Below are 25,650 nucleotides of genomic sequence, written 5' to 3'. Positions count from 1 at the left end.
CCGCGGAAGATCAATGGCAGAACTTTAACTTTTATATAGGTGGTGGCAATAAAATTAAATGCACCTCTATTTAGTGTCCTGCGTGTGTACATGTCCAGCTTTGTGTTTGCCCCAGAGTTCATTTACGGCTCAAAATGTGACATTATGATGTTATGTTTGAGTGGTTGTTCTAAGTGAGAATGTTTATTAACTGACTTCAAACCTTTGCTGTTTTCCTCTAAAATCACACGCACCAAGACCTTGTCCTTTTGTTTCCTTTCTGTTATATTACATAACCCTGAGGTGCTAGCGGTGGCAAACAACCACTAGCAGAGTCTGTTAATGGCAGATGAGATTTAAATCAAATGCATTGCAGTGATGAATTCAGCAGAAATGACTATCTGCTGATAAACACTTCTTGAATCTTGATGTCATGCTGTTGCTTGTAAAGATCATCTAAGACAAATGTAAGAAGAAATTGTCAATTCAGCATTTACCGACTGTGGGCTTGGATGGTAACCACTATGTAAATGTCGTGGTCAGGGCCAGGGAGATTTGTGACCCAATCCTTTACTCAGCTCAGCCCAGACGGCCTGAATACTGATCAGTGATTGGCCTTCACGAAACCCCACTTCGTTTCTGTAAAAATATTTGTTTAAAGTTGACCTGGCTTCAACTTTTCCCTGCTGTTTTTTTCCCCCCATTGCTTTTTGGCTCCTTTTCTGTCCTCAGGGTGCTCGGAAGGAAATGAATGGCAATGTATTTGATTTGCATAAAGAGCATCACATCTCCATTTCCCAGCCCTGCTGTTATTCATTCTCCAGTGCCCTCACTAGAGAGAAAATAGAAAGCAAAAGGAGAAAAGGAGGGATATGTGGAGGAGAAGTAGGCTGGAATTTGTGTTTGTGCTTGCTCCACCTCTCCCCCTCCCCCTTTTTCTCTCCATATGCTGTTTTGCCGACTTAGTAATTACTCCACTTATGCAAACCTTCAAGGCTAAATGCTGAAGACACACCACACACACACACACACACACACACACACACACCACACACACACACACACACACACACACACACACACACACACACACACACACACACACACACACACACACACACAGAGTCAGAATTTTCTGGATGAGTGTTAAAGAATCATTACAAGTCTACATCTGTGTGTCATCACTGCAAATGTAAATCTAAACACCTTTTATTCACTCAGATGCTGAAAAACAACACACACACGCACATCACTCTGGGTACTGTTTGCCGAAAAAAAGTGATGAATGAATCTCAATGAGAGAGAGGCAGGGTGATTTATCGCCCTAGCTGACAGACAAAAAAGTCTTAATGCAGCAGAAAAGATTGCTCATGTGTGTGTCACAATCAATGTCCAATTCCATCTTCCAAAATACTGTATCTCTGGTCTCTATGTGTCTGGTACTATTAATCCTAATGTCAGACTTTGTATTCTTTTACCCCCAAAATACTTATTACTAATTTTGGGTATGAAAAGTAGTTTTAGTTGTGCGAGAGAAAACTCAGATTGGACAGACAGTCTAGCTAGCTGTCTGGATTTACCCTGCAGAGATCTGAGGACCAGGTAACCATAGTCCTCAGATTGGACAGATAGTCTAGCTAGCTGTCTGGATTCACCCTGCAGAGATCTGAGGACCAGGTAACCATAGTCCTCAGATTGGACAGATAGTCTAGCTAGCTGTCTGGATTTACCCTGCAGAGATCTGAGGACCAGGTAACCATAGTCCTCAGATTGGACAGATAGTCTAGCTAGCTGTCTGGATTTACCCTGCAGAGATCTGAGGACCAGGTAACCATAGTCCTCAGATTGGACAGATAGTCTAGCTAGCTGTCTGGATTTACCCTGCAGAGATCTGAGGACCAGGTAACATAGTCCTCAGATTGGACAGATAGTCTAGCTAGCTGTCTGGATTTACCCTGCAGAGATCTGAGGACCAGGTAACCATAGTCCTCAGATTGGACAGATAGTCTAGCTAGCTGTCTGGATTCACCCTGCAGAGATCTGAGGACCAGGTAACCATAGTCCTCAGATTGGACAGATAGTCTAGCTAGCTGTCTGGATTTACCCTGCAGAGATCTGAGGACCAGGTAACCATAGTCCTCAGATTGGACAGATAGTCTAGCTAGCTGTCTGGATTTACCCTGCAGAGATCTGAGGACCAGGTAACCATAGTCCTCAGATTGGACAGATAGTCTAGCTAGCTGTCTGGATTTACCCTGCAGAGATCTGAGGAGCAGTTAACCATAGTCCTCAGAAATCAGCCGCAGGTTGGAATTACAACAAACAAAAAACCAAAACAAAAGGAAGCAGAAGGAATTGGACATCGAGCTGAATGAAGGACATCCAGACAAATTTCCAGAAGCAACGGAGCAATCCTGGGAATGGAAGGTTGTGGATATAGACTGTATGTAGAGTCACAGCCTCCAGGGACACAACCTGCCTATAGGTGACATCCAAATGGGTCTGTGATGTGTCTCAAACAGCAGCCTCAGCCTGGACACTGAGACCAAAACCCACCGGTGTCTTGATGCTTTTTCTGGTTGGTGAACAGTTCTTAGTCTTCTGATGATTACCTGGACGTGCATCACATATATAGCATCTACACCAAGGTTATTATAGTTTTGCAGTTTCGTTTTTTTTTTTTTTTTTTTTTTTTTTTCGTTTTGACTTTTTGTCTTCAAATTCAGTTTGAGTTTGAATTAGTTTTTAAAACGGGTTTGCTAGTTTATTTTTTTAAATGCTTAGTTTTGTTTAATTTTGATCAGTTTTAGCCTTTTTTTGTAATATTGGTTATTTGGTCGGGGGATTCAAAAAGGTCAAAATAAGTATTGTGCAATAATAACTCAACAAAAGCATCTCATCCAATTTTAGGAACATGTATTCGCAATGCATTCAACAATAGCACCAGTACATAAAATGTAGCGTAAATATGATCATACATTTGTCAACAGTGTACACAAGACGCCGCAGTAAGTGCAGAATGTGGAAGTGACGTGTTCCAGACAAAAAACCTAAATAGCCGACAGACTAAAGAAGACAGACATCAACAGGTGTTTTGAACTTTGGTTTCAATAAAGTGGTGAACTTTTTGAAGTCAAACGACTCACACAGCTGTGTGGACATCCCGGTATTAATCCACATATTAACCCAGGCTTCTTCCCCTCTTTTTGGTGTTCCTGTGTATTTATTAACCGGCTATTGGTTGCCAGTGAACGCAGCCTGTAGTGTTCGCTGTCCTGGAATTTTTGGGTTCCCAGTCAGGAACTATACATGTCTATGAGAAATGACGTTATTTGCTCTGTGAAAGACAAAAACTAAGGATGTTTAGTCGATAATTTGATTTAGTTAGTTTGTCATGAGCCCTCTCTCTGCCTGGTAACACGCTGATTGGCGTTTGATGAATTTCACCTGTTTCTGCTCTGCTCTGCCTCACCCTCATTACCTACCAGCTGCACTGCATTCACCACTCATCATGTCCTGTATATAATGCCTTGTTTTTCAGTCCTCACTTGTCAGATCGTCTGCTACCAGTACCGGTTACCGTCCTGTTTTGGGAAAAGCCTTTTGGCCCTCTACTGATCCCGGATCCGCTCAATTGCTTCCGTGTTCTCCTGCTCCGGACTTCTCGGATCATCCAGCTCCTGCTCTCTACTGGGGATCTACACATGTGCTGATTTTTTGATTTCCCGGTACCTCTGAAACTCCCATACCCCCAACCCTTTAATAAACTATTGAACGTGACGCTTTTGTGGTCCTCATCTTGTTTGGTGTCTGACATAGTTTTGCAAAACAGACGTTACAGTTTTAGTTTAGTTATTGTTTTTTTGTAATGTTTCGTGTTTATTTTTATTTCAGTTAACAACACTGCTTTTTCCCACCTAGTTTTCGTTATTTCATTGGTTTTCGTTAACGATTATTACCTGGATCTACACACAGATGTCCAATAATGCAGCTTTTTCTAGTGAGATGTTGTGTGTGTGTGCGTGCACGTGTCTGAGTATTCAGCTGACAGACAGAACTGTTCTGTTTCGTGAACTACCCTTCAAAACTTCTGGAAGTTTTAAAAATAGAGCTGACACAGCTGTTATTTTTAGGATTTTTCCTATATCAGTCAGTAAAGAGCTACTTATAGCCTTCAGGAGCTTTGTGAAAATGACCCCTGGAGTATGACATAAGTCATTAATTGTCATTTGCCATAAACAAAATAGACATAGGCTCTGAATAGTCTCTTGTGTGATTTACATCCAAGATCTTCCTCTATTGCGTCACGGCAGTTATTGGTCATTGCTTCCATTGTCATAACTCATACAGTTTCTAACAAGAACTAAACAAGTTATCGATAAAACGCACAGGTAGTAGTTCAGCTCAATAATTACCCGTCCTGTATAAGGATGAGACATTGATCTGTAGTGAATTAGGAGGTGCATTTGTTGAGGACAAAGTCAATAAAACATTCAATTGCAAGAAAAACACAGCATTGTGAAAATCACGGCCACAGGTTCATCTTTACACGTCAAACATGACTTGCACTACGACACCCTGTGGTGGTCTGGTTCTACCTACTGAACCCACTCACATGGTCATTAAAATAGTTTCTTCCTCCCCTGCAGCTCTGTCACGGAAGATATATTTGTGTAACTATAAATTAGGTCTGTGAGACGAATGGACATGATTTGATTTCTTACTATAAACTCAATATCACTTTCCCATATAGTTTAAATAACTACTATACGATAGGACACATTGTAAGTTACTTCAGTTCAAATCAATTTCCCCATGCTCTAAAATAATCACCAGGGAGGAAACAGTCTATTGTTAAATCCTCCTTGGGCTGGAATAAGGAAAATAAGGCACACAACTGTCTATTACAGCCAAGTCCCAATCCCTGCAGGACAATAAGCAATCTGGTCACATATACTCACACACGCAGACACACACACACACCTTTCCTTTCCTTTCCGTCAATACACGTTAGAAAGAAAAAACCCAGATCCAGAAAAAAGATGAGGGTGAAGAGAAGGAGAAGGCAACAGACCCTGAAGAAGTACAGATAAAGCTATGCAAATCAATGACCAGACCAATGAAATTGGTGGAGTGATAAGAGATGAAATTGTGTGTTAAGGAAAGCCAGTTCCTTCATCTGTATGGGAGCTTTCGATTTCTCCTCGTAGTGCACTGTAAAATACAATTCAATTCAATAAAATAAAATTCCAATGTATTTCACAGTGCACTGTAAAATAAAGAAAACTGGGGCCATCTGAATGGATCTCCTATGTCTTACAAAGGGGGAGAATAGCACTGTGGGCTCCACAGCAAATAAAGGATCTGATAGCAAGAATGCAAGCTCAATGAATTTAACAAAGTTTCTCATTTAAAAAATAAAACATTTTGGAAAAAAATGAAAATTCTGACATTTGCCAATGGCGCTGATGCCACAGTATAGAGGAAATACTGTCCGATGCAGTGTGACATAGTTTTCTATAATATCATCTAGCAAATACAATACAACATACTTGCAGCAGGCCAAAGTTAATTAGTTATTTAATTATTTATGCATTTGTCAGATGTACAATTGAGGGTACTGCTTTTACATCAATTAAATGTTACTTTATCTTCACATTTATTTTTTGTAAACTCTTTGGCAATGGGCCTTTTTTGTTAAAGTTTTGAACAATAGGCAGCTGGAACAGATATTGTTAACACTGTGATCATGGCACGCACACACACACACACACCACACACACACACACACACACACACACACACACACACACACACACACACACACACACACACACACACATACGCAGGTCACGTCCACCAAGAGTAATTTAGAACAAAATCCATTAACAGAGGGTATTTTAAAATTAATTCCAACTCCCTTAGTTTAAGTAAAATCCATGCAAATTATTAAAATGTTGTTGCATGGGGAGCATCAAACTATTATACAGACTCCGGGTCAAACAGCAAAATATGTCCTCTTATAAAAGACAAACTAACACTGTTGTGGAGCGGCTGCAGCCTTCTGTGTAAGCTCTCCACAACAAATCACAGTGTGGGGAAAAAGTGGACCCTGCTACTTCAGGGGTCCAATTTCTTGATTAGAACACACAAGTATCTGTCTAGGAATATCATTGATTAAACATGATAAAAGCCATATTTGCCATTCATTTTATTTGATGTCAATGTTCAGACATTTTGTCACCAAACAATATCAAACAACTTAACACTGGTGATGCCAATACTGGAACATAACTAACTAGATCAGAACATATTCATACGTCTGTGGGATGAAAATAAAACAAAAGAAATGCTGCAGGGACATCAGGACTGTCTGGACTGTAATGGACACTGATCAGAAAACATTCCTTACACTAGAATACATTTCGGATCTAAATGAACCTTGTCTTCCTAGCGTGTAATGTCATTCCACCTAGAGGTGTCTTGGAACAGATGACTACCAGCATGCTTTTATATGTCAGTCTTATGAAAATGATGTCCCACTGGGGAAACCTTTATCTGAGTATGAGATGATTATCTAACTGTGGTGTCCAATGGTTGCTCTATAGGCACTCTGCCTTTAGTCATAGGTATACCACAGCACAACAGTGCCCAAATCAGATGGTCTCACTCCGTCTCATTGCTTAATTACCTCCCAGAGGGCCTCTGCTGTGTGCTTGAATTAACAAGTGAAGACACATACTGCAAGATGAGCTGACAGGACATTTGAGAAAGAAGAAGAAGAAGAAGAAGAAGAAGAAGAAAAGGAACAGAAAACCTACGTTATGGTTTTGTATTCCTCCCGGAACTGCTCTGTGTGTACACAGTGACCATGTTGTAGTAACAATATGACAGGACAAATGTTTTGCAACAAATGTGTGAACCCTCAGGTTAGGATCTTAGTACTCCAAAATACACACACACACACACACACACACACACACACACACACACAGTTCTCTCAGTGTGATGGACTGGTGTGTACACAGTTATTTGCCATCTCAGTGGAGCAGTGAGGTTGAGGGAAGAGGTTATTTATCAAAGACAGAGCTAGCTTCACTATGACTCTCTGTCTCCATGTATGGATGTCTCTATGTCAATCACTCTCTCTGTTCTTTTACAAGACTTATTCTCCCTCTGCATAACTAACTTCCCAGTCTCTTTCTCTTTCTCTCTCTTTACTTTACTTTCTCTCTCTCTCTCTCTTTCTCTCTCTCTCTCTCTCTCTCATAAACCAAGTTAAATATTATACATTTCCCTTGTTAGTGTTTCCAAGGTTTTGTTCTTGTTCTTGACTGAATTTGGTGTACAGTCCAAAAAGTAGCTAAAAAATAAGATAGTTTACAGCACAATGTACGTCCGATGCACAGTCTTTAAAATACAGAGCGATGGAGAACTTCTGTTCTGAAAAGTTGTGTTTGAATTGTTGCTATTTTTCTTGCTTTTTTTTTAGAGGTCAACTGAAGGGTCAGGGTTGGTGTTAAACTCCATCACTGTTGAAAGTAAATTGAACAAAGTGAGACAAAAAGAGGATACAGAAAGAACAGGAGGTGACACAAGAAGTCAATTAAAAGTTTCGGAAGCAACAACAATGGTCAACAGAGTTTAGATGAGGTGGACAGAGAACAATGTGGACTGAAAGAGAGGAACAGCGAGAGGTAAGAGAGGGAGGGTAGGAATGAGAGATTTCGAGGAGAACAAAAACTAATAGAGAACAGATCCTGGGAAAAGAAAAAGGCTCATCGACACAGTAAAAGAGGTCAGTAGAAGTGTTAAGACTTGTGGTTTTTGAAGCGTAAAAACTCATTCCACCTCTGGACTCCCAGCAAGGAGAGGGGAGTAAGGAAGGCCTCTCTCCCCAGCCACAGGCTGCCTTTGTGGGGCATGTAGGTGGAGAGTGCCCCTCTCTGCTCAATGACCCACACCAGGAAAAAGGATAGAAATTAAAACACAGGGAAAGAGAGACAGAGGGCGCAGAGATGTTTTAGGTGGGATCATTCCAATTCTATTGAGACAGGCGCAGTATTACACTGCAACACAGATCAGAAATACTAATCATATTACAAATGTTTCTAGCCAATGCCAAATTGCAGAGAGCGTGGGCTGTGTTTGCTGTTTTCAAAGGTAAAACACTGTGCAAGAAGCTTACAGTTTTGTTCCCACAAATAAAAGGTACAGAGCACATACTAATCCGCACACAGACATATTGCCATGTAATCAATGTGCTCAATAAAAATGTTTTAGTAAAAGGCAATACAGCAGATAAATCTTGTTAAGTAAGGTCAGGTCTAGACATTTTGCAAAATGAGTTGCCATGGATTGTGTCTAGCTGACTGAAATTACCACTCAGACTTGTCTCGTTCATGAGGCATAATGCACTGCACCAGCAAAACATGACATCACGTTGCTTCTAGTGCTGTTTGCATCAAACACGACCACAAGAAGTTACTTTGGCGTCTCTAAATTTGAAACTAAAGTAACATTCTACATTCTAGTAACATTCTATTATTTTGGTGCCTATCCTGTGCCCCTAGTGTTTGTTTGACGTTTACGACCCCTGTGCTGTCTCCCGAGACCGGGCTTTTTCACAGTGTACTCTGGGGGCCGGCAGCCAGCTTTTTCACAGTGTACTCTGGGGGCCGGCAGCCAGCTTTTTCACAGTGTATTCAGGGGGCCGGCAGCCAGCTTTTTCACAGTGTATTCAGGGGGCCGGCAGCCAGCTTTTTCACAGTGTATTCAGGGGGGGCAGCCAGCTTTTTCACAGTGTATTCAGGGGGCCGGCAGCTAGCGGATCCAGGATAGATGCCTACAATTTGAGAAAAAAATGAAATCGCTCTGAAACCATGCAAGAACTCATAGTACACCTTTAAGGTGACAGGTTGGGGGGGGGGGGTGGTAGATGGCTCAAACATACACAGGACTTAGACCCCTGGAAGTGAACTAATGTAACAGATACACGCCCGATATGATTGCCTTTATTCCTCTTTTAGTTGTAAAATATACTGGCAGACTAATTACACTACCATATTAAACTAATATCCTTTTACCAAGCAGACTGGACTTGTGTAAGTCTCTGATTGATGGTCTTCCTCAGCCTATTCAGAAATTTCCACCCAGACAAAAAAAGAAGGGAGTATATCATCTTATTCTGGCTAAACTGCTCTAGGTCACTTTGTATTTTAGAGCTCTTGAAGCTCCATTGTGTGACTTTTTGAGTTGATTCTTAGCAAACCCCTTTTTGTTCTTTCACAAATATGTGCTCATGCCTCCTACGTACTCTGCCATGTTGCGCCTCCATCTTTAAACTACATTAGCCAAAGATGGACAAAGTCATACCTCCGCATTTTGTGCTTTTACACTCAGTGGAAGCGTGACGAATGGCAGGGAGGGAGGGGGAGAAGATTGGAAAGCCGGTTGCAGCTACAGAATCACACAAATTCTCCAGGATATGAAACAGAGAAAAAAAGCTAAATAAAATGATGACACGACAGGCAAAGCCACAAGACCAAGGTAAATATTGGATTGGCTTTTCCAAGATGCTCATAAGGAACAAGGATTTTAAAAGGGACGTCAAAGTTGCCTGCTTTCTTCTCTAAAGGTAAATTTGCCTATTTGTGTAAATTCAAAGTTTTACAGTTGCTTGTCTAACTATAGCCTGGTTGTACATAACGCTAGAACGACGTCTAGGATAATTTTCCTTGTGTCAATGATGAAAAAGGATTGTCTACCTTGTAACATAAACGTAATTATATGTGTGGTGATTTCCATGGCAGACAACTCACGTCATGCAGTTGTAACACGGACTAGCTACAGCTAGAACAGCTCCGTGTAACCATGGAGATACTAAGAGATCATTTCGGTTTCATTGACATTGTTCATACTGCTCAGAGAAATGTATTAAAAACACAGACCTCCGTTGTTTCTCTCCTACGCTGTAAACATCGCCTCACACTATTAATCACGTACAATATACAGAATAATAACAGCACTTACTATTAGTGCTACTATTATAGCAATACTTTACTAACATTAGCTTGCATATGTCTGGGAACCTGATAGCTACCAAAATAACGTAAAACTAAACTCTCACAGACGCTGATTTCACGCTCGGCCACCATAGGAGTTAAAATGCATTTAGAATGGGAGGGGCAACAAAGTAATAGACATATACAATTTCACCGCTAGATGGGGAGAAATTCTTGAACAATGTAGCTTTAACGAATTAGGGCTGGCCTTTAGTGCTGATTCTCTAGTAGTCATCAGCCCTTCCAGAGGCCTCAGCTCCTCCGGTGCTGCTGGCCCATTGGTCAGGAAGAAGTGACGCGTTCATGAACTATGCTTTAAAAGTCTGGACCACTCTCTCTGAAGATATAAAAAAAGTTTAAAAAAAGCCTAGCCTGTGGATGCTTGATCTTTACTTTTATTGTTCGACTCTGTCTTTTGATTGCATTTTTGAAAATCGACTGTATTTATATAGAGCTTTTACATAGTAGAAAAAACATTCACCATTCACACACATTCATACACTGGGGCCAAGGCTGCCGTACAAGGTGCCACCTGCTCATCAGATATAATTTATTTTTACAGCAATTCAGGGTTACTTGTCTTGCCCAAGAACACTTGACATGGGATTGCAGGCCCCTGGATCAAACCACCAACCTTCTGCTCTATGACCTGTGCCACAGCCACCTCTTGTATTGTTTTGTCTCATCTTCCTGGCTGTCTTTTTAACTCAGTGCACTTTGACCACCTTGAACTACATTTCATAAGAGGTACCTTACAACCGGGCCGTATTAGTTTGACTACAAACAGCACATTGGAAGTACAATATGGTCTTGAAAAGGGGGCAAGAAAACAAGGGATTGGACTAGTAACTCCCTGAGAGCTGTGAGACCCTCCAATACCTTCACTGTCAACAGGATGAATTGCAAAACCTGAATTGATGAAGCCAAAGTACCATGTGTGTGTCTAGCACAAAGAGAGAGCTCTGAACCTCAGCTAAGAATATGAACCGGCACTCGGGTCATCTGCAGACGAGCTTTGTGTTAGCCAAATGCTGATGTTTCTCTCCAGACGAGGCTAGAAATATAACACTGTGTATGAGAGTGGTAATGAAAAGAAGTTTGATTGCTGATGCTGACACGAAACATCACTGGTGTTGGTTTACACTAAAATAAACAAATGACTAAATCCATAATTCTGCTATTTAGCCAACAGAAACAAATCCCATTCCAGTCAGTTATTAGGGCATCTGCTTAAGGGGATGCACTCCATATTCAGAACATTAAAATCCATATTTTGCTATGCATAAAGTGGAGTAAATAGGGGGCCTCACATACAAATGGGTGCTAGCGCATGTGTGTGTGCTCTTTCTCCCCACTTCTCCCCAGTAACTCCTGTGCTGTAAAATTGGTTTTCATGGCCACTGCATCTGACAATACAACATCACCTTTTAACGAAAAAAAGAGACATGGTGAGAAAGAGAGAGGGGGAAAGGAGGGAGGCAAAGGACAAGTGAAGACCAGGAGAAAGAAACAAAAAGTGACACACGTGAAGGTATTAAGGCAAAGTGAAAGGAGAAGGAAGAGAGGAAGAGAAAGCATGAAATCAAAACATAATGGGATGCAGCAAAGAAGGTGAGGAGAGAATGGGAGAGGAAAGGGTATTCCGTCACAGTCTTTCTACAACAGGTCGGCCAAGACTGACGGTTAGTACTCAGAGACCACTTTAATGCCAGCGTTAGCATCCCAGTAATCCTCTTAGACACAAGCAGCCCTGGGACGGGAGCTCTGCATGGAATTTAAGCAACAGTAGTCTACATTTTATAAAGCGAAAGAAAGCGGGGCCACTTTGTATGACATGTGTTTCTGGTGCTATCATAGAGATTGCTAACTTCTTTTCCACACAGCAATCAGTGATTTGGAACTTTCCACACATTAAAGTAAAATACGGATGATTGGCATTTGGGGTTTTCTTTCCATAATACATACTACATACTATGTACTACATGGTACTTTCTACCATTGTCTCTGAGGATGAACGGGTTGGTAACTTTCAGTTTCTATTTGAGATTTTCTGAACCATGACCTCCTCACAAGAACCCTCCAAATTAGGAATTATGACATGAAAGGAAAGTGACATAACATGAACAATGAGACAAGACATTGCAGCAGTTTCCTGGACGTTACATAATAAAATATCACACAAATATTGCAATTTCCTAAAAGGAAAAAACACAACCATATTTTTTTTAAATAATAATATCATTTAAATAAATTAAAGTAGACCTCAGATTCACTACAGCTGTATTGACCCAATTCTCTGATTAAAATGCTGTATTTTAATCTAGGCTGATATTTGTATATTTTAGTAGCGAATTGCACCATGATTACCATGCGTCTAGCTCAGAATGACTGAGTCCTGTCGAGTGTGTGGGGTGCCAGAAACATAACAAACAAGCCAAGCTTAAGTTGGTGTCAGTTCTGTACATCTGAGTCAAATGTCTGTGCTGTTTGTAGCCTTTTCTCCTCTGTGTGACTCATCACAGAGAAGAGAAACATGGCACAGAGGTCACCTTTCTGGGCAATTACACTTGGTCCTGTTAGGAATGAAATGTAATACTATATCCTTGCAAAGCAAAGTGTGAGGTAATCCTTCCAAAGAAACCTGGAACAATAACAGCTGGACCTCTGCTCTCACCATGTCTTCCTAGAAACAGATCAGCGCACTGGCTTTATGGGTGATAGAGTTCTCAATGCAATCCAAAAACAGCTACCTCTCTGTAACTTGTAAGTCACATTCAACATTTCCATCCAAAAACCTATCTGCTAAAAGTGGTCCCTTTAATGTTTTATTTATACATTTATTCGTAGAACAATATTGATATCTAACTAAACATGAGGCTCAAATAACTCAACGCCAAAGGGGAAAGTTGCCGATTTCCAACCCTTCTGAAGTTTAACCGTCAGATGAACGCAGACCTCCGGGTACAGGAGACATTCATCTGTATGTACGGGAGAACAGAACATTTGCAGACTTCCACTCAAGTTACCAGCTAAGGCTAGCAGTAGCTAGCTAGCTTGGTTACATTTTTCAAAACAAATCTAGTTGTAGTCTTGCAATTTGTGACTCTGCCAGATCCCCAGTCTTTATATGAGTCTTTAATGTTAGATGTGAGATGGTGTCAGACATTAGTCTTTTCAAAGTCTGTTTAAAGTCTTGTTGGGTCTGGTAGGAATCACACTGCTAGTAAAGCTCATTTGGGTGGGAATGGAGAAGCAAAGAGAAGGAAGGGACTTCCCTGAAGATAGGGAAAGTGTTAGTGATGGTTATATCACTGGTTATTACAAAGACAAAAGATTAATAAAAGGAGGAAGTAGAGAGATAAAGCATCAATATCTGTCCATTTCCTCTCCTTGATTTGGACAAAATAAAGGAGAAACTTCCTCTCCCTTCTCCCTTCCATCGTTTCCATCTTTTCTTTCTCACCCTCCATATTTCTCTCCCATCGCCTCCCTCCTACTCCAGCCATCCTCTTCATCTGACCTCCTCTTACTTTCCTTTCCTCTCCTCCACTCGGTTATTTAGTATAGGCAGCTGCAGCCTTTTCAGAGCCTCTCATCAGTCCTCCACATTTCTCGCTCCTTATTGTAGCACCAGTCTATTGACCCCTCATCCACCCTCCCTTCCCTCCCTCTCTCTCTCGCCCTCATTCTCTCATTCATTTTCTCCTGCCAAGTCAGCTCTCGGTGCCCTGTCGCTCTCTCTCTCTCTCTCTCTCTATCTCTATCAGTTCTTTTACTCTAGCTCTGGCCAAGTCGTTAATATGGAAGACAGTGTTCCTCAAAGCCACAGGGTCTTCCTTTGCTTTTTCTACTTAACTCTTTCATCTGTTTTCTATCCTTTTTTTGTCCACACAGCCACCAGGACTTTTTTTGAACGTATGTCCTACTCTTTGTTTCCATATTTCCATCACATTCACTTGTTTTGCTCTCCCAACCACTTTCAAAATCAAATTGGCTTTATTGCGTTGGTTTTATATGAAACATATTGCCAGTGTACTAACATACCATTGAATCTCAATAAAACCACACTAAGAGTCCATTGAGTCCCTTACGGCTGCAAGGTTCACTCTATGAAAATTGCTGGACGGAGCACACATACTGGCCATTTTGCTATCATTAGAGTTTTAACATGAGCACAAGGGCTAAAACAGAAGCTTGTCTGGAGGGTGATGCTTAGAGAGAGGACGTGGTACCCATTCAAATCAAAATGGTTTTACCTAAGATGTGTCTTCAAACAGCTTAAAACAACCTAATCTTTATCTATATCACATCTGGGATTGCTTTGGTGCTGCCAGACATTCCGCCGTATGTCCTTTTTTACCTTATGCCTACTTTGTGTCGTACTTCTAACCTCTGGTGGATTGCTGAGGACTATGGTTACCTGGTCCTCAGATCTCTGCAGGGTAAATCCAGACAGCTAGCTAGACTATCTGTCCAATCTGAGGACTATGGTTACCTGGTCCTCAGATCTCTGCAGGGTAAATCCAGACAGCTAGCTAGACTATCTGTCCAATCTGAGGACTATGGTTACCTGGTCCTCAGATCTCTGCAGGGTAAATCCAGACAGCTAGCTAGACTATCTGTCCAATCGGAGTTTTCTGTTGTATGATAAAAACAACCTTTGAACATACACATGTTCCACCAAAACAAGTTCCTTCCTGAGGCTATTTTGCACATGACCATTGTGATTGGTTTAAAGAAATGTCACTAAACAGAAGCCCAATTCTCACAAAAAATGAAGGCAAAAAAGTGATTGACAACATCAAAAGCCAAGTGGCTTTGCCCCTGCTTCATGGGGTCATTTGGAGGACAATAAATAATATTGTCATTTAGGTTTGGTGGCCTGTTGGCAAATCATCAAAAGAAAAAGAAGACTGCTTTCAATAACTAAGTTAGGGATTTTCCTTTAAAAAGAAACCTAGCAAGGAGCTTTTACTGTGTTGACTAGTAGTAATTTATAGAAAAAGAATTGTTCAGGTGTGTGGTGGCAGGTTTGTCCTATTATATTTCATAGCAATGAGACCTCTTCCAGACAGATGACAGCAGGCCTTCCAATCTGACCCTGGGAACAGTGAGTTGTTGGTCAATAACTCCTGAGTTGCAGGCTAACTGACAAGGAGACCAAATGCATTGAAAAGATAAAAAATGACATAAGTATACACTGGTCATGCTTCCATTTATTCTGGCTCCAATATGACATTTTTAACTGACACATGCAATGGCAAGATGGTTAAGGCTAACGCCTGCTTCATACTCTGCCAATGCGTACCAAGTGTATACTGTGCATGCGTACGTATGCTCTCTGCTCATTCAGCAGATGTGAGTAAATTGGCGTCCTTGGGCCCAGTCTGTGGTTTCAACCCACTAATCCTCACAGCGGAAGCAAAGCCAACGTTGCCCTGGAATGAGGTATTTATACGTATAAAAGCGCTTTGAAACGATAAAGAAGTAACATCTGGAAAATACATCATGAACGTAAGAGGGACATTAATGAGAGGGATATTATCTCCATTTATATTTGATTGGTTGGCAGTATTATTTATTCAGCACCCTACCTTAAAACATGCTGTAGCAGATGTTGGCATCAGGTTACAAATTCGAGACATATTTTGTCAAGGACACCAAAAACTTTCCCTTGATTGCCCTTTTTTTGCAGCAGCAGCATTCTTTTATAAAAAAACATTTTCGAGAGTTTCTTTAGGTTTCACCATTCAAATTTAAGACAAGAACGTTTTAAGACCATTATGAATGAAATTAGGACCTTGATCAAAACATCAACTGAGCTGAGAAGTATCACTAAACTTGCACTTCCTCATAACGGAAACCCCAAAAGACTGGTGCCAATAACACAAAAGCTGATTTGCTGCAATATAAGTTGCATGTTAGTCTCATTTGTAGTTCTAAATAGAGCCTGACTGAGAAAGGATTTTTAAGGCCAATATCGAAACAAATATTTGGTGATTTCCAAATCCAATATCGAAACATATCAGCCGAAATACATATATATTTTTTAAATATCCAGAAATGCGTAACAAAACATAAAAACATGTCCTTCACATTAGTTATTTGTAGTTATTTATGAGTCCTCACTAAAATAACCTTATAATGTTTGTTTTATTGTCACAACAGAACAGAGGAATATCAAAATATATTAAAGGTCTAATAAATAAAATGTATACAAATATAAACTTAAGATATGAAACTTAAAGTCCTTTGAACAAAAACACAATAACAAAAAAAATCAAGAGTTGCCAACAGGGACATTTTAGAGCGCCCTTTGGCAGACAAACGGCAAGACTCATAACATGGTTGAAGGATGTTTAGTCCGTTTATACCTATTTTTTTAATATTCAGTTATTGGCCATTATGAATGCCGATTCCAATAGTTTGGAAAATGCCTAATAATATCGGCCCGACCAGATTTATCGGTTTGGTTGTAATACAGCCACCTTTGCACATTGAAGTTTCTTCCTGAGGCTATTTTGCAGCGCCAATAAACCAGGGCACATTCTTCTCCCATCCCAGAATGCCGTGTGGACCAGCCAGACCCTCCTTTGCAGCGCTGTGGAGGACGTTCAGGCAATGTCAGACTAATATAATGTGACCTAGCAAAATACTCACGTTGAAAACAACCCAACATTCCCAATTAATCCTTGCAAATCTCTGAAAGCTAAGCTGAAAAACAATAATAGCTTTTGCACCAAGGATTAGGACCAATCAAAACCAAATCAAGACCTTTCAGTCAAACATAACATACAAACTGGCTTGAACTCTGACGCTGGGTTGTAGTATAAAAATATTAAGTATACAATATTCTTCCATCTGCGTCTCATTTCATAGTCAGGACAACGCACTGGCTGTCACACACACACACACACACACCCACAAACGCACATACACACCCCTCCACTCCATCTCTTTGCCTGCGTCTCTCTGTCTCCTTGTATGGAGTCTGCTACAACATTTTGATTTACTTAAGTGACTCCATTCTGCAATCAGCCTCAGACATGAGCTGTGTGTTTGTGCCTTTTTCCATTTGTGTGTATTTGGCTTTAATACCGGCCACCAGCCACTAGCCTGAGGTTCATTAGCCTGATCAATGATTGACTCTCTCTTCCCTTACAATTTTCTTTCAAATAACTTTTCTGCCATTTGACCCCTCTCTCTGCTTCTATCCTCCATCGAAATCTCATTGATTCTTTCTCATGTCAAGACGGATCCTTTCTTTCTTTCTTTTCCTCTTCCTACTCTCCATCCCTTCCTCCCATCACTATCATTGATTAGATCTGGTGTTGAGGAGAAATATCTTTTTTTCTCTCTTCTTCTCTCTCTCTCTCTGTCTCTCTCTGGCCTTCCTCTCTCGTATGCAGTGGTTCATTGATTAGTTCTGGTGTTGAAGAGAATTGCCTACTGGGTCCCAAAGTAAAAAGCACTAAGTGTTATTCGTGTTTGTCTCTCCGCCTCGGTCTGACCTCCCTTTTGCTTTCAGTATAGACGTCGTCAATAAGCCTTGGCGTCATCCCCCCTGTTTGCAAAGAAACTTGTCTGTTTTCTGTTGTTTTTCCGCTTGGAGCTGATAGCCTTGGCGTCTCTGAGGCATCTAAAGGCTGGACGGTGGAGGGGTGTTGGCGTCTTTTCACTCAGGGAGAGTTGAGGAGTGGCGAGCTATTACACCGTCTTTGTTCACATGTCTACAAAGTAATGTCACTGCTGGGTTAAAACAGTTTACGGAGCTGATACTGGCTTTTAATTGGAGGAGAGATTGGGTGCAGTTTGTCTCATTACTTAAAGCAGTGGTCTTCAATGTGTGTTGGGCCAAGGACCCCTTAGCTAATAGAGAGACAGAGCAGGGACTCCCTTACTGTATATAATAAAATGGAGTTGCAAATGAAACAGGACCTACAATCACATGTAGGGCAGCCTAAAGCCTTTTTACATACCTTTTCAAGGTGCATATTATAGCTTTTAAATATATATTTTTCTGTCATCTTCATATAGTTATACATCATATTTTAATGCTAAAAATGTGGCACAGTAAATCCTTAAGCTAAACTGTATCTGTGGATGAGTACCTAATGTCAAACTTAGCTGTAGGCCAGTAAGGCCATCATCAATAGTAGTGTCCATTAAAACAAATATATCTTTACTACTAATAGGTTGGATTCATGTATGTAATGTACATCTTCAGACATCAACCCCCCCTGCAGCTACCCCCTGTTGAAGATCTCTGACTTAAAGTGTATCTTCTAGAATTAATTAATATCACCTTGCTAGTTAACATTAACCTAAACTGAATCTAATGAGGCATGTTGATCATATCAGAAACATGAATGAATTAATATCCTGTCTTTGTTTGTCTTTTAATGGAAAATTTTGACTTGATTGCCAATTGTTGTTTGTAAGCCTTCTCCACATTACATAAGCGTACCCTCCAGTCTTTTACAATTCTAATATACGACATCTGGGTAAATACAAATCAGACAGTCTAAGATCAGATGACTTATGCTTACATATGCTAAGGAAATGGTAATTATAATAAGTCACGGTAAATCAGAATAGAAGTCCTGTGGCAACATGACCCGGACCTTGCGGGTGTAGTTTTCAGGATCATGAAAGACTTTGATTTTGTGACTCATAAATAATTAGACAAAGAAAGAGACCGAAATGGATTGAAATAATGGGTTGGGAACCAATTCAGAGTGAAAACTGTGAGGACTACGAGCTCTAGTGATCAACAATGCTTTCACAGGTTTGTTTATGATCCATCTTGGGATTTTCCTGTCAAAGTGAATACAGTTGTGTCCCCCAGACTAACAGCGGTGCTGTTGGAAACAAGGAGAATGCAAGAGGAGGCCTTGAGGCTTGAGACAGCACTGTGAATAATATACAAAAAATACAGTTTCTGTATCCCACCTTGTGGTATACTCTAAAGGAAGGGGGGGGCTCACTGTTCAGCCTGCATTGTAACCATTGTGTGTTGTGTGCGTGAATGACAGAGAGGGAGATAAACATCCCAGCTCAGACTCAGACTCCCACTGCATGGAGACACCAATAGATAGATATAGCACTGTCATATTTCTTCTTAAAGTTTAAGTTCTGCTTAGCTCAAACAGCAGCAACACATCTGCATACCTTTCATTTACACTCTTAAATGGGTGTGTCAGTTTCAACACTAGCTTTGATATGCAAGCACCCATGCAGTATGTACAGTATGTGACTATCACAGCCAACTGTATGTTTTTTAATGAATTGCCAAAACTGTAAAAAAATAAACTGTTTACCACATTAGATTGGTCTAATAAATTCTTATTCAAGTGCAGGGGATATCCATATTTAAAGGCAATTAATGTACTTTTCTGAGGATGTTTCCATGTTTTATGCTTTAATCCCAAAAACAAGGGCTCACCCAATAAGTGCAATACCCAACAGCACCCCTCAGGCTATGTTTACTTGTGTTTTCATTTGCTCGGGCCACAAAGCAAAATGTGATTAGATGGTCGTGCCCCAACCTCTCTATATATGAAAAAAAAGAAACTCAAACCTGTTGTAAGACTGCGTAGAGTTAGCCATCAGCAGCAGGAAGACAGCATGTGCATTACATTTTAAACAGGTGTAGTTTTTGCTGCAGCACGTCATTTTTACGCAGCGTTAGGTGACTTACATTCATTCAAATTTTAAAAGAAAAAAGAAAAGCCTAGATTCTCTCTCTCCTCTCTCCCTGCATCCTCCTGTAAATAAGGAGTTTAAAAGAAATGGGTCTCTGCATTCGTTTATGCAAGCTAAAGGCCTCTCGTTTACTTTGCTTCAGTGTTTGACTTCCTGCAAAATCACTGGTACAAAGAAACGAGAAGCCGAGGAAAGGACACAGTGATATGAGCGGATAAGGGAAGAAAAGCATGTCTAAAAGTGCAGGAAGTGGTGAGAGTGATATTTTAGATGTTTGGCTGAACATTGGTTGGTTAGGTCAGGCTGGGACTGCTTTGGGAAAAGAGGACCACACACAAATCCACAAACAGCCATGCATGCACAACCTTTTAGTCATTTCAAGACCCTATTTCAGAGCTGTTTCTGATTATGTTTAGATGGCAATGTATATATGTATATATGAGGAGACGTCTGTCTGTCTCTCTATTTCCATCACTCCTTGCAGCTGTCTTTCTTTTTCTCACACTCCTTCCTTTGAAAGCTCCTCCCTCTGTATTCTCTCTTTCATGCCCCCTCTCTTAATGAAGTCTGACTCTAATTGTGGTTGTCTAAGTTCCTTTCTTCAAGCCATCACAGTCTGTTTCCTATCAAACTCCTGACTTTAAGAAGACTCATCCAGGGTCATCGGCCAGCCAACATGACTCTGCATCTGGTGCTTGTCAACCACCACAGGCACACAGGTCTCAGATCAGCACTCTGATTTGAACTAAACTTGGCCCCTGTGGTCCCAGTGGTTCAAACAGCCAGACTAGGGTTTCATCTTCAACTTTTGCAGCCTAATATTTGCCATGTGGAAAGATACCAGGAGCAGACCTGATTAAATAAGCTCTTATGGTTGGACTGCGATCAAAAATGGCAGCTGTCTAACCTTGGTGCATCAACTCTGTCAACAAGAAAAAAATACATGGTCTGCACACTGCACTCATTTAGAATCGTCTGTTTAGAGCGTTATTGAGCAAAAGAAAGTAGCTTTATTTGACCTGAATTTTAAAGAACTCCCCTAATCACCCCAAAAATCTTGATCTAGCCAAATCTGATCAAGCCTCTGAAGCTTTGTGTAGGACTTCTACTAGTCCAACACAGTGGAGACTTTCCACAATGTCCCAGCACTTTGTTCTTTAGTGACCCATACTGGTTTCATTATGATCCAGCATCATACTATCAAAACAGCTGTCTGTCCAAATCAACTGATCTACAATTAGGCAAGTCTATAGCCACAACATTCCACTTCCGGGATTGATCCGTTGCCGCAGGAAATTCTGCCGGATGTTAATCTTTTTGGCCGGATGACCTGTGTCCTCTTTCTTTGTGTTGGCGTTCAAAACTTCGGTGGATTTCTGAGGCCTATGGTTACCTGCTCCTCAGATCTCTGCAGGGTAAATCCAGACAGCTAGCTAGACTATCTGTCCAATCAGAGTTTCCTGTTGCACGACTAAAACTACTTTTGAACGTACACATGTTCCACCAAAACAAGTTCCTTCCTGAGGCGATTTCACAGAGGCACCGTGGCTCTGTACAAGACGATTGTGATTGGTTTACAAAAATGCCAATAAACCAGAGCACGCTTTTCTCCCATACAGGAATGCTGTGTGAACTAGCCAGACCCTCCTGCGCAGCGCTGTGGAGAAGGGTCTGGCAAGAGAAACTCCAACTAGGCCAAATGAAACACAAACACTTTCAAAACAATGCGTTTATCACATGAAGACCCACTAAAAGCCAAGTTTTGCTAAATATTAATCAATGAAGTTAATAAAAATGTTCACACAAAAACACAGTGTTTAGTTAGGGAAACATTATACTTGGCCTCTGCAGTTCAGGAAAGCCAAGTTCATTTTATTCAACATGTGAATGATGACATCATTCCCCCCTGCTGAGTCTGTGTGGGTAGTCATAGCCTTAATACATTCAAAAGAACAACAAGCTATATAAAAACGGCAGGCAGACTTGGAGAACAAGACTTGGTCATGGCTCCTCCTACAGCCAAAATGTGTCACTTTCTAAACAGCTGTTTCGCTTTCTAAATGCTCCGCTTTCAAAAGGCCTCGCATAAGTTTTTCCAGACCCACATTTTGTACAAACTAATAAATACTGAAAATCAAACTGTCACAGTTATATTTTTATCTTTCTTAATTCACATATTGCTGACCTTCCCTTGTACTCCCTAACATAATTGGTCTCTTTTGTGTTAACATCTCTCAGTTGCCGTCCAAGAGTAGATCAAATGTCAGGGTTTAGTGTGATAAGACACAGACACAGACACAGACATGAAAGGAAGGAAAGGTTGGAAAGAGTTGGAGAAAGTGGTGTGACTCCCACCAAGACTGGCTGATCGCATGAGGACAACCATTGGCTGCACACTGGAATTAATCAGAAGTTCAAACCTCAAATATGCGCTGCTTTCCAAGTGCTAAGAGTGATCTCAACGTTTATCATAAGCAAGCAACATAAAAAACAGCCACAGCTCATATATGGTAGAGTCAGCAATAGACAACAACCAGAAAGGACGTGAGGGAGTCCTGGTATTACAAACGGGCCCGGGACTAAGTGGAGTGGAAGTCGAATGCATTGAATTGACCTGGTTAGGTTATGTCTGTCTCACAACATAACCATTACTGACCTACTTCATTAAAGACCAATTGTCTTCTTTGGCTACCTAGTACCTAGTCTCATTTTGTCAGACCTTCCTCCACAGCGCTGCCAAAGTGGGTCTGGCTAGTCCACACAGCATTCCGGGAAGGGAGAAAAACGTGCTCTGATTAATTGACATTGCTATAAAACAATCCCAATCGTTATGAGCTGCGCTAAGCAACAGACAGAACCACAGTGCCTCTGCAAAATAGTCTTGGGAAGGAACTCGTTTTGGTGGAACATGTGTACGTTCAAAAGTTGTTTAAGAGTTTAAAATTACAACACAAAGAAAGCGGAAGGTAACGGCCATCCGGCTGAAAAAAGTTAAAATGTGGTGGAACGGATCAATCCCGGAAGTGGAACGTAGTGGACATAGACTACCTAATACCTGATAGACTATTATAAGCAGGAATCTGAGTATTCAGAGCATGTTAACACCCATGCAGCCAAGCATCTCCTGCGGCAAGTCCAAATACACACGGATAATAATAACCAGTCTTTTACAATGGACTAGGATTTGACTAATTTTTGCAGACAAACCCTCTTTTTTTTTTAGGATGGAAGGAAAGATTACAATGTTCATCTTTCATGTTAAAATGTAAAATGTTAATAAAAATATAATTCAATATAAATGTCACAAAGCAGATACTTTTTTGTATACTGGGGGTATAATGTGACATTTCAACCCAATAAATCAGTCAAATTCCAGTTCAGATTACCAAAACAAATGAAGTAGTCTCTAAAAAGGTTGCTAACGAAACAAAGTAAAGTTCTTTTACCATGTGTTACAGGTAAGTACAATCTGGCTGCATACTCCTCTTCTCCTTCCTCCTCCTCCTCCTCCTCCTCTTCTTCCTCTTCCTCTGAGTCTGGCTCAGCCACGTCGCCTAACAACTGGTTGCCATGCGGATTGGCTGATTGTGGATGTGATTGGTCAATGACAGATGATGGACAGGAGGGGGAGGGCATTGGAGAACCTATAAAAGAACACAACCCAAAAAAAAAAAAGGAACGATGAATGTGAATAATGGATAATGGAAAAAGCAACAACAACAGCAACCAAAAATCTTGAAAAAATACATGAGTGAGCAATGAAGCATGGTGATGGTGTGACGAGGCTGTGGTACAAGACTGATGGAGCTGCAGGAACTGAAAGAGAATTCCTGGGTTGGCATTGCCAAATGGCGTCACAAAGACAGCACCAACACTCCAAGCTGCTTCCATCAACCTGCACAAACACTATTTATTCAAGACTCCGAGCCTGGGGGAAGTCCTGCAGTCTTTAACCTATCCATCATCCTCGTCCCTCATAAATCGGTTGGGTACTGGTTGGGTTTTTTTCTGATGCTAATACGAGACTTTTAAAACTAAACAAAAAGTAGGTAAGAACAGCTTGTTTATTGCTAAGGCCAAAAAGTCAAATATAAAAAAACATAATTTCACCAGTGAATTGAAGAAGAGCCACTAGATGGCAGAACAGTACTTTACAACAACATTGAATACACCATCAACTTACGAGGTGCACTTGAACGCACAACTAAGTCCCGTCAGTGTTGTTTCTCTGACAACTCTGACTCCGACAGTGGTGTTGCTAGTCTACTCTGTGTCTTTAGCTGCAGGCTGTCGTACGTCTCGGGGTTGGAATCTTTTCCAGTGAAATACAGCAACACGTTAGTACGTTTAGCTTTCAGCATTTTAACCGTATTTAAGCCAGCTGCTAGCTAACAGTAGGTTAACATTACCTCATGCTAAGTGTAATGTTAACTAGCATGAAGTGCACAATATTTCTGTTGCCTGCGTTCTCATTCATTAGGTAGATCCAGTAGACTCACACACACACACACACACACACACACACACACACACACACAGACACACACACACACACGTACATATTGGCACTGGGTTTTGGGACCCAACCCTACTCGTTATCCCTTGCATTTAAAGGGTAGAGAGAACTGGCTTCAGGTTTTTTGAGGTTGAGGCGTCAGTGTGTGCATCACGCAGTGTTGGCTATATGTTGTGCCTGTGTGAGACCAGACTCACAAAAAGAGTGCACAAAATCAATTGTGTATCGATGTGGTAACCTTGGCATTTAGTGTCTTCTGAATGTTAAAAGGCCCAGCTCTCTGTTTGCATATTTGTGATTGGGAGTTTCTCTGTGTGTGTTTAGTCCAGACAGATAACTCTGTACAGCCTTGAATTCCATACAAATGTGCTAGCCCAAAAGAATGTAATTAGTTGTTGAAAAGAACAAACACATTTCATTAACAGCACTTGCCATGGGGGCTGGCTTAACAGATAAAAATGTCTTTCTAAATCTCTTGATCTCTCACATTTGCAAGCAAGGAGGGATGAATTGAAATACAAAATCAATGTTGGATTATTTGCAGGAGAATAATTGCAATCTTGTTTGGCTGAGCCTTTCTATGCTGAGAATGCACCAAGCAGCTCTGTCATTTTCTCTCTAAAACACAAATACATCTGTTGTATTTCTTTTTTTTAAAGGAATAACCAAATGGTCAGAACATCACCCACTCTATATCTACTGCTTTCCCATGCATGAGTTGAGAAAAACACACATTGAAGAAATATCAAACATACAGCCAGTGTTGTCCCTCCCAGCTATCCTGTATCCAATTATTACATGCATTTGGGGTTTGGCACTTTTTAGGCTTAAAGTACAGCAAAGTTTAGCAGGTTGGTGCAAACAAGTCCAAAATAACATGGTACAAGTTGCTATTTAAATATTTACTAGAATGGCTTGTTTTCTTGTTCTTTCACGAAGATAGAAAATCTAATGTTTTGGAATTTTCTATTAAATACCCATCTCTCACCCTCTCTCTCTCAGAGTCATGTTGTGGATGGGAAAGAAACAGTCCAGTGATGTTTGCTTGGGAAACAGGAACAACATAGGATTAGAGCAACATGTGGCCAATAATAAACAGCAGATACGGTCCACTGGTTTGACTACATACTTGTGCACTGCACTGGTTGTCTATGCAAAGTCCTCCACCTGGATTTATCCTCCTGAGACATTTTAATCTGTTTCTAAACAAGTACGCCTGCATTTTAGTTAGATTCATACTACAATATAAAAATTCTTGATTTCCTTGGGCAGCTTTATTAATCTGTCTGACAAAAGACAGCTTGGAGTCTTTTTCACCCTGATTAATACTTAGAGCAAACCATGAATAGTGCATCATTATTGTACACACCTGAATTTGATTTCAAA

General features: G+C 40.7%; 1 protein-coding gene across 1 annotated transcript in view; it reads right to left on the bottom strand.

Annotated features, from left to right (window-relative positions):
* The window catches only part of tenm3 (teneurin transmembrane protein 3), a 257,341-nt gene that overhangs the window by 150,125 nt on the left and 81,566 nt on the right, over window positions 1-25,650 (bottom strand). Inside the window, 1 exon segment of the mRNA XM_032528287.1 lies at window positions 23,195-23,392. Coding sequence (XP_032384178.1) covers window positions 23,195-23,392 — 198 coding nt within the window.

This window comes from Etheostoma spectabile, chromosome 2, assembly GCF_008692095.1.
Source record: "Etheostoma spectabile isolate EspeVRDwgs_2016 chromosome 2, UIUC_Espe_1.0, whole genome shotgun sequence".
Classification (NCBI taxonomy): domain Eukaryota; kingdom Metazoa; phylum Chordata; class Actinopteri; order Perciformes; family Percidae; genus Etheostoma; species Etheostoma spectabile.
Note: the sequence above shows the minus strand (reverse complement) of the source record. Positions and strands in the feature narration are given on the sequence as shown.